Here is a 9,847-nt window from a genome sequence, read left to right as displayed (position 1 = left end):
CCTCTTCCTCATGTCCTGGCCGAGAGCAATCAGATTTCCTGCAGTACTTATAAGGACTGGGGGCCGTATGTGAGCAGATCAGGAGCATGTGGTGTGATATCATGCAGTTCAGATAACTTTCCTTTTTTTGTGATCAGCTGCAGAACTAATCTGAGGGAGGGGGAAAGACTATCTTCTAAACACAGACCCAGGAGTAATGGTGTCTGGAAAGGGCTCCAGGCTGGGGCTCCTGTTCAGCAACCTACATTGTTTATCACTACTATAATTAAAATGCGCTTCAGTGGGGGTAGGAGTTTTCCTGGGAAGGATTTGACATTCTGGTGTCTGTCTCCCTTGAACAGGGTCTCTCATGCAGTGTGACTGCAGAGTTGACGGAAGTGTCATTTCCACAGCAGCAGCTGGGAGTGCCTACATGGGCTTCACTTGAGTGCTTGCATGGCTGACGTCTGTCAGATCTTACAGTGCCAGGGCAGCCAGTTTGGGTTGGAGCTGGGACATTCCCAGGGCCAACACAAGTGGTGCAGTATTAATAGATACGGCAGTAAATCCAGCCCCACTAGTGTGAGGGACTCCTGGGGTTGAGAGCCTGTTGGGGAACAGGAGAAGGTATAAGCCAGCTCAGGTTTGAGTAGTGTGGCAAGAGATAGATAGCCTATGCCCAGCATAGCTAGCCCTTACAAAGCTCACCCTGCATCTGGGCACTACTGAAGGAAAGCTCCATATAGTCCCCACATACTAGTCAAGGAAAGCTACAGAGCCCCCACTTCTGCCACCAGTTTATTTACAAAAAAAAAAGTTACAGGCCACCGTGCCTTCCCCCTGAGCACTCAGACTTAAAAATTCCATATTTTCTTCCACACAGGAACAATCTCCCCCTTGCAGCACATTTGGAACAGGCTGCAGGAGAAAACAGGTGACAGGAGAAAGGGAAATACAGGCCACACACGGTGGGGTGGGAATAGCCTTGCTTCAGCATTAACCTTGCTTCTGTCTCATGAAAGAAACTGGGACGCACATGAACAAGAGCAGGGTACCCCATTTCCTTCTTTTTCAGGCTCTTTCCTCCCTCACAAGGAGGAGGGGGCACTGTATAGTGGAGTATATCGTTACTTAGCATTATTGGCAGATATACTCGCTGCAAAGAAAGTTAAGAAGAATCCTTACTCTGATCTCCGCAGCTGCTTGTACCTGCTTCCATCATAACAATCAAATGGGGAAGGCAGATGCACTGCTGCAGCAATGTGGAACATATGCTACAAAGGTGGTAGCGGGGAAAGCAGGGATGAGACTTTCTGTTGCCCCATCCCCTGTGTAGGTTCCCCAGAGATTCTTCTCTTCAGCTCTTGTCTCTCAACAGGGGAGTCACTCCATGTGCTTGTGCATCTCTAAAGATTTCCCCCTCTGGACCACTCAGGCCTCAGTCTGTGCTGCAGGGGCTATTTCAGTGCTGCACAGAATATCGTACAGAGAATGTCAAGTGTTGGAGCTGAAAACGGTGTCCTGGCTCTGGTGTATGTACAGCACCCTGCAACCTCGGTGCAGACACACACATGGATGGAGCAGGCAGAGCAGAGGAGGCAGGTTTTGCAGGAGAGTTCTTTTTGTCCTGTTAGTTGCTTTGATCACCTCAGTCTCTCTTCTTGGAAACAACTGCCATGGGAATGGCTCCAAGTGATACCCAGTAGGCTTGGGAATGCTGGTAGCTTGAGGGCCTGAGGTCCAGTCACTCCTTGAAGCCCTGGATACTACACAGAATCCTCTTCTGGTGGCCTGGAAGCGACACCCCCATCTTTTTCAAGTCCCTTAAAGAGATTGGGGGAGGGAGAAGAGAAAGATCAGCTGACTCACTGCTCTTGCTCCTTGTTGACGGGGGAAGGGAATGGCACACAGCTACCGTCCATTCTGTGGAAATCAAAGCCTGCAATCTGTTCCTAGGTCCAGGCACTTCTCCCTGCCTCTAGCTTAGAGCTGCTGCCCTCCAGTGCCCTCCCCTGTAGTCAATGGATGTTGAGAGCCCACTGCAGGGCTGCATGTCACTGCTGCCATCACATGCAGCAGCTTACTCTTCCTACCAGCTGCTGTCTTCTTAGCATGAGGATGTGGGATGTGGAGGGAGGAAGATGGACACCCATGGCACTGGACCTAAATGCTCACTGCTGTAAATAATCCACCTGATACAGTTATTGTCGTTCCCTCCCCCAAATAAACCAGCCTCTTCCTACATCCCACTCCTGTGGCTCCTGCCCCTCCTGTGGACAGATGCTTCCTTAAATTATGTACTTACTGTACTCCCCTAGTGCTATGCATGCTGGTCCCAACCTCTCCCATTTCCTGATATCTCCTTGCAAGCGTGAGGGCTGTGCCACCCATGCAGCCTGCTCTGACTCCTTCCTATTGAGCATCAACCACATGGGCTCCCTGCTGTCTAGGTGGCATGGATGAGCAGCACCTGTTTCAGGCTCCACATGGACAGAGCAGAGAAGACTTTGTCAGTTGGCAGAGCTTGCAGAGGACTCTGTCCTCAAAGGTAGGGGGAGCCCTGCTAGACTCAGCTCTGCTCCTGGATGTACCTTCCCCTCTGGCTCTGAGCAGAAGACATCCCCTTTCCTGGCAATAGAGACCCAGGCAGAGCTTTAGCATCTCCAGGCCAGACATGCTGTACCTGGAGCAGACTGACTGCCACTGAGAAGCTAAAGCTGGTAGAGCACAGAGTGGCTGGCCAGCTGACTGAGAGAGACACTGGAGAACATGTCCCTACAGAGCCTCACATTCTGCCTTCCCTGCCCAGCCAATTCAGAGTCTGATGCAAGCCCCTGCTCCTCCTTTCCAAAGCCTTACATGGGCTGGGAGCAGGCTCACTCAGGAGACTGCCTCTCAGTGCTCAAGAAGAGCAGCTGCCTGTGGCTGATGGCAGTCTGGGAGAACACATTATAACCCTTATATTTCAGACTCCAGGAAGGCAGAGCAGAGAAGACCACCAGCTGGCAGAGCCTATGAGGAAGGGGAGGGCTACAGTTATGGAACAAGCTCCAGGGGATTTGGATAAGTCGGTTTTATCACCTTCCGGGAAAGGGGAAAACTCCCCCTCTTTGTGACTCCAGGGAGCAGGAAGGGGATGCTATGATTCCCTTGGATAAATCTGTGTACCCATTTCTGGAGGTGTGCTCAGATACCACAGGGATGGCTGCATAAATTTAGTGTGGGTCTTGCCCCAAGCCCTCCTGGCCCGAAGGGGAGCCAGGTCTGCCCAGGAGGGCCACAATGGTTTCTGCTTACTCAGTAGTGAGCTCCAGGATGGATTCCATGGTGTCCAAGCCAGCAGTGCGGAAGTTGAGGATATACCGCTTCATGCGGATGGATTCCAGCCACTCTGGGATTGACTGATAAGGGATTCCGTCAGACCCACTGCAGCTGGGGAGCCGCAGCGTCACCCTGGGGACAAAAAGTTATCAAGGCAACTACCTTGAACTGAATGCCAGCACCTTAAAACTGGAATTTATCAAAAGAGCAAGAATACCCTCTGCTGGGGCCAGGCAGGTATGTCTGCTCCCTACACTCCCTGAACCCTAACTCACCAACAGTATCCAATGGTGACACCAAAGACACAGTACTTCCATGTCCTGCACACACAGCCTGGAGGCTCCTCTCCCCTATGCTGTCAGTGCCCCATCCTCTAGGGAAAGCACCAGTGCTGGAGACAGGAACCAACTGCATTCTCTCCCAGTTCTGTGGAACCTCCCAGCCCAGCACCACCTACCTGGGGTCGAAGTCTGCAACAGATCGGAGTAAATGGGGGCTGGAGATGAAGTGTTCTAGCTGGCCCTGGATCTCCTGGAAGCGGGGCCGTCGCATGCGATCGTACGACCAGCAGCCTTTCATGAGCTCGTAGAGGATGGATGGGCAGTCCACAGGGGGAGGGAGTCGGTACCCATCCTCTATGCTCTTCATCACCTACACACAGAAGGGCAGAGAGACTTGTGACCAGATTCTACTCATGGTAGAGACGCCACAGAGATTATCAAACAGGAGCCAGGATGCCTCCATAGGGAAGTCCATGCGATGGTCACAGAATTTTGTGGGGCCCTGTGCAATGAAAAGTAGATGGGGTCACTTCATAAACAGGTGTGTGGGAAAGTTACAGGACAGCCTAGCGAGGGATCAGGATGCTTGGAGGTGCCAGGGAGCACATTGATAGGTACAATGGGATTTAAAGTGACACTTGTCACTGTGCCCCCACCTCCATACACACATGTTCATCTTTCCAAATGTGAGATATGGGGGTCTATAGTCCTGTCCCAGGATTGGTGGGGAAAGGGTTAACAGTCTCTGAGGAAGAATCCAGCGGGATAACCTTGCTGAGCTGGGGGGTGGGGAATAGGGACAATGAGGTAAGATAATTATCCAGAATACTACAAAATGGTAGTCTGGGTAGGAGGAGACCGAGAGGGGTTTTCAGAGGGGAAGGGGGGAAAAGAGCTTTTCTCTGTACTCATGGTGGCCTAAGTCAGAGTAAGCCATCCTTTATCTTCATATAGCATTATAGCTGACGAAGTCCTTGCTTAACCAACTCTGTTGGGTTCAGCTTTCCATGTGGGATGGGGGAAATACAGGTGTGACACTCCCGAGGGCTGGGTCTTTGTTTCCTCACCCCACTAACATGAATAAGAGCAGGGTAACAAGAGTTTATTCCCCTGTGATATGGCAGGGGTTAGCATACACTGGTGGCAGTGGCTACTCCTAGAGGGGCTGGGGTGCCACAGCAGGGATTGCAGACAATGGGTTCCCCAAAGTAGGTGGTTCTATGTGCCTTGTCCATTCCATTCAGCCTAGGCCCAGCCCTGTCTGCTCAGCATATGACCTCCACGCCAACACCACAGCCTCTCCGTCCCTGTTACCTCCTGATTGGTCATGTCTCCGTAGGGCTTGTCCCCAAAGGACAGCACCTCCCACATGACAATGCCGTAACTCCAGACGTCGCTGGCTGAAGTGAAGATCCGATGAGCAATGGCTTCAGGTGCTGTCCAGCGGATGGGGATCTTCCCGCCCTGCAGGGAGGGGCCATAGCACAGCTAGCGGTTACCATCTGGTCAGATTTCAGCACTGTTCACTGCCGGAGGATCCCAAAGTGCAGTGCAAACCACATATAACAATGTGCTCACTTCATCCACACATGCAGCCATCTCTGGGCTAAATAAAGCAACTTTTTAACAGTGAGTGACACAGTTTTGGGGAAAAAATGAAGGGGACTCCTTTATCCAAATGACTCCATAGGGGGAATGCTAGGGAGGCATCATAGAACCATCCAGGTTGGAATTTAGTCAGGACACCATGGTTAATCCCCAAAGTTTATATAAAGTGACACAGGCTCTTAACTGACTGCAAATGGACTTTGGTTTTACGCCTCACCTAAAAGACAGACCCTCCAGCACAGTGCTGGCCAGCACCACACTGAGGCCCATACTTACTCCAGAGGGAAGAGCACCGCCTTCTGAGTCACCCACACCCCTCCTAGCAGGTTTCCCATCCAAATCTTCACCTGGCCTGGTCTCCCTTAGTATGAAATCCAGAAGGCTCTCTACCCACAATCTACAATAACTCCATTTAGCACCTTTAAGACCGTGAGGGGCCCTAGCCTTCACACAGGTTGTTGCCATGTCACCTTAGTTTCGTACGTCCCCTCCACATCGTTTTCCAATATCCGGGACAGGCCAAAGTCAGACACTTTGCACTGCAGGCTGTGAGTTACCAGGATGTTGCGGGCAGCCAGGTCCCGGTGCACATAGTTGCGGTCTGAAAGGTAGGTCATGCCTGAGGCAATGCCCTGCAGCATAACCACCAGCTGTACAGAGCTGAACTTCTCCTCGTTTTCCTACAGGGTGACGGGGAAAGAAACAGTTCCATCAGGTCACTGGAGTCTGCAGATTCTTGGCTAGCGGGCTTACCAGCTCGCAAGGGGACTAGTGAACATCACAAGTGAGAGGATCAGAAGAGAGGAAGGAGAGCTCTCTGGAATCATAACCAGGGATCTGCAGTTCATTCCCCAGCAGTTCATCCCCCTGGACAATAAACAATCTGAATGGGATCCAGCCTCAGCTGCTGCAGCTGTGGGTGCAATTCCCAGCGAACAGAGCTCTCTGTGAGTGGAAGTGGCCAAGACGGCCTAGTACCCCTGCCCCTCAGCACCTGCAATGGCTGGCAAGTGCCCACAGCATACAAACACATTACAAACTCTGGTCCCTCACCCGGAGGAACGTGTCCAGGGCACCATTCTCCATATACTCAGTGATGATCATCATCGGCTTCCCTGGGGAAAAAGGAAAAGAAAGCATCACCCACACTGCACCCCTCTCTGCTACAGGATCCACTGTGAGCCACCCAACTCCCTTATCTACAAAGCAGCATGACTCCTCACCTCCTGTTCACCCTGCAGTGCCCTTCATCCCACACCCCTAACTTGGAGCCCAGCCTCAGCCAGCTCCCTGCCTTCCCCCCCTCACACCTCCAGAGAGTGAATTCATACCTTTCCTCTCCTCATCTCCTGTGGGATGTGTCTCCTGTGTCTCCTTCTCCTCACCCCCCACCATCCTTAAGGGGGCTCTCGTGTTCGTGTCCCCCAACTCTCAAAGAGCTACATCTCTCCCTGCCACAGGCTAATAGGATGACAGTCTTCCTCTCCTCCCTACAGAGGCTAGTGGGCAGCACCCTCTTCTCCTCTGGCTCTCACAGAAATATGGCCATTCTACCCCGACCTTGGACTCACACAGTGGTGCCCATCACTGCCCATCCCACATGGGATCTTACGCTTGGTGACGACCCCCTCCAGGTGCACGATGTTGTGGTGATTGAACTGGCCCATGATTGTTGCCTCACGCAGAAAATTCCACCACTGAGAGTCCGAATATGTTGACTTCAGGGTCTTGATAGCAACCACAATACGCTCTTTCCCTGGCAGGCGCAGGGTGCCACGATAGACCTCCCCAAACTCCCCTATGGTATTGTCAGAGACAGGAGGTTACTGGGGAACACAGGAATAGGGGTGGCAGACAAGGGGAAGTGTGAGGGGGAACCCAGGAATGAGGGCATGGAGATAGCCCCAATGAGACTCACCCTCCCCAATAACATTCTCCATGGTGATATAGGCCACATCTAGTTCCTTGGTGAACTCCAAGACCCCCCTGCTCGGGTCCTCATAGGGCTGTAGGTCCACATAGGGCTTCAACCAGACCTTCTCCTCTATGGCAAAGAGAAACAGAGAGAAATAAACACCCTGTCACCAAGAGTCCTGGGACTCTCTTGAGAGACAGGATGCTCTTGCTTCCCAACCACAGCATTGGGCGAAACAGCTGGCAATCGTATGTGGAGAACCAGCACCATTAAGGGAAGAGAGAAACTAATGTAGAAAGTCAGTGCTGACAGCCAAGCAAGCTCATCCAGAGCCAGGGCCCTCCAGTCTCTCTCATTAAGAATCTCTGACCCACCCCAGATCTCCCCCTGGACTCGCTGCCCTCTCTCTCAGCAGAGCTCCCCTCCCCTCCCTGGCTTTGGATCTCACCTCCGTCGAAGGCTGAGATGTCATAGTCTGGTCGTGCTTGGTGACAACAGGCTTTCCTGGAAGACAGACAGTCATCATCAAACCTGAATGACTAACCAAGCAAGAGTCAGGGCCGACTCCAGCATTTTTGCTGCCTCAAGCGGTGGAAGAAAAGAAAAAAGCCATGATCGACGGCATTTCGGCAGCCACTCTACCATGCCACTTCATTCTTTGGCAGCAATTTGGCAGCAGGTCATTCCCTCCGAGAGGAACTGGGGGACCTGCCACCAAATTGCCACTGAAGAGCTGGACGTGCTGCCCCTTTCCCTTGGTTACCGCTGGTGCCTGGAGCTGGACCTGGCAACAGGACACTGAGGCAAAGACAAGAGCAGATGTCTGAGTCCTTTCCCCAGCTGGTCAGGATTAGGACTCCATGCACTCTGCAGTAGTGTGAATCCAAGTGCTGCACCCACTTCCCTGTGTTCCAATGCCGAAGGTGGGAAACACTGCAGCAGCCTCATTTACAATTAAAACTGAAGTTTTAACTCACTACACATGGGAATGAACAATACCATTGCACAGGGCCCAGGGAAGTTACTTAGAGATTAAAATCCATTAATTTACATTGTCCTCATACTTTTAGTTTTCAGTGTGCCACAGGTCCTTCTAGTGACAACACATAATGGCATCATAGAGAAGCTGGAGAATTTAGTAGCGGAACTGGCCTGGGGACAGCTGAGGGAGGTGGCATATGGGAGGTTGAGATCATGGATATGCATATCAGCTGTATGTTTCTGCTGAAGTGATCAGTAGTGAAATAAGTTACCCATGCTATGTAAATTATTGCACAAAAACAACAAATTGTCGCAGCTAGTACTCCCTTAGTAGAAACAGAGCAATTCACATCTCTCAGAGCCATTGTTCTTCGAGTGCTTGCTCGTATCGATTCCAATTAGGTGTGCATGTGCCGTGTGCACAGCCGTTGGAAAGTTTTCCCCTAGCAACACCCGTCGGGTCAGATGTGGAGCCCCTGGAGTGGCGCCTTCATGTTGCTCAATATATATTCCAGCCGACCCGGCACCTCCCCAGTTCCTTCTTATTGCCCGTGACAATTGTTGGAACTGTGGAGTCCTGCTCTGCTTGCTCTCCACGTTTCCCTAGCTCTCTAGATAGTTGTTGTTAGTTTGGTTTATAGTTCTTATTTTTGGTTTTTAGTTCGTGTTAGCCAGATTAGGGAGTTTTCCCCTCCATACCGACCCTTCTTCTTGGGATCTATGCCCAGTATCCAGGATTCAGGCTCTGTCAGTCCTGGTCTAAGCCCATGCCAATGGGCAACCCCCATGACTCTTGTCTGAAGTGTCTGGGGGAGGCTCATCAAGCCAAAAATTGCAGGATCTGCAAAGGGTTTCGTTCTCGGACTAAAAAGGAGAGTAACTTTTGCTTAAAGCAGCAAGACAGCTCTTAGTCCTCAGCCTCCTTCGGTGTGGCGCCCCACCGGCAGTAGTGGAGGTGGCAGTAGTGGAGTTGGATTCTGACTGAGACCCGCAGCACCAATGCTTCCCAGCACCACAACTGGTGACATCAGCTCAGCACTGCTCCCACTCCCCTGATCAGAAGCGGCACTGGAAGCTAGAAAAGGGTGGCTTTCCTACATCAAGGCCAGCTTCCCTGGAGCCAACCACTGGGGTGTGTCCCAGAGGGGAGCTCCCAGGAGCAAAGGCCATATTCCCAGCACCGTTGACTCCGGCCCTGCGGAGGGATCCATTGAGTCCACTGCCACTGGACTCCCCAACCCGCAGTGTGGTAGAAGTTCAGCTACCTTCTACCCCTGGACACCTTTGCGGCGGCGAGGGACCTCATTGCTATGATGGCATTGGGGTCCCCTCAGCTCCACACCAACACCACAGTGCCTCTGCAGTCGGCACATCTCGGAGCAAGTTGGCATTGATTCACCAATCAACACTGGTGGTCGAGCTACAGCACTGTTCCGCTCCTGGCGCCACTCAGAGTCCTGGCACTGCTCTCCATCAGGGTGACAGTCATAGAATCATAGAATATCAGGGTTGGAAGGGAACTCAGGAGGTCATCTAGTCCAACCTCCTGCTCAAAGCAGGACCAATTCCCAACTAAATCATCTCCCAGCCAGAGCTTTGTCAAGCCTGATTTTTAAAACCTCTAAGGAAGGAGATTCCACCACTTCCTTAGGTGACCCATTCCAGTGCTTCACCACCCTCCTAGTGAAAAAGTTTTTCCTAATATCCAACCTAAACCTCCCCCACTGCAACTTGAGACCATTACTCCTTGTTCTGTCATCTG

General features: G+C 51.9%; 1 protein-coding gene across 1 annotated transcript in view; it reads right to left on the bottom strand.

Moving 5' to 3' along the window:
• Nucleotides 1-778: 778 nt before the first annotated feature.
• EPHA1 (EPH receptor A1) overlaps nucleotides 779-9,847 on the bottom strand; it is a 79,168-nt gene continuing 70,099 nt past the window's right edge. The window contains exons 10-18 of the mRNA XM_075071145.1: nucleotides 7,553-7,608; nucleotides 7,108-7,233; nucleotides 6,802-6,987; nucleotides 6,243-6,304; nucleotides 5,660-5,869; nucleotides 4,896-5,045; nucleotides 3,758-3,951; nucleotides 3,277-3,432; nucleotides 779-1,802 (exon numbers count right to left, since the gene is read on the bottom strand). Coding sequence (XP_074927246.1) covers nucleotides 1,724-1,802; nucleotides 3,277-3,432; nucleotides 3,758-3,951; nucleotides 4,896-5,045; nucleotides 5,660-5,869; nucleotides 6,243-6,304; nucleotides 6,802-6,987; nucleotides 7,108-7,233; nucleotides 7,553-7,608 — 1,219 coding nt within the window. The 3' untranslated portion in view covers nucleotides 779-1,723. The remainder of the gene's footprint in view (nucleotides 1,803-3,276; nucleotides 3,433-3,757; nucleotides 3,952-4,895; nucleotides 5,046-5,659; nucleotides 5,870-6,242; nucleotides 6,305-6,801; nucleotides 6,988-7,107; nucleotides 7,234-7,552; nucleotides 7,609-9,847) is intronic.

Source organism: Chelonoidis abingdonii, chromosome 1 (assembly GCF_003597395.2).
Source record: "Chelonoidis abingdonii isolate Lonesome George chromosome 1, CheloAbing_2.0, whole genome shotgun sequence".
Lineage (NCBI taxonomy): Eukaryota > Metazoa > Chordata > Testudines > Testudinidae > Chelonoidis > Chelonoidis abingdonii.
Note: the sequence above shows the minus strand (reverse complement) of the source record. Positions and strands in the feature narration are given on the sequence as shown.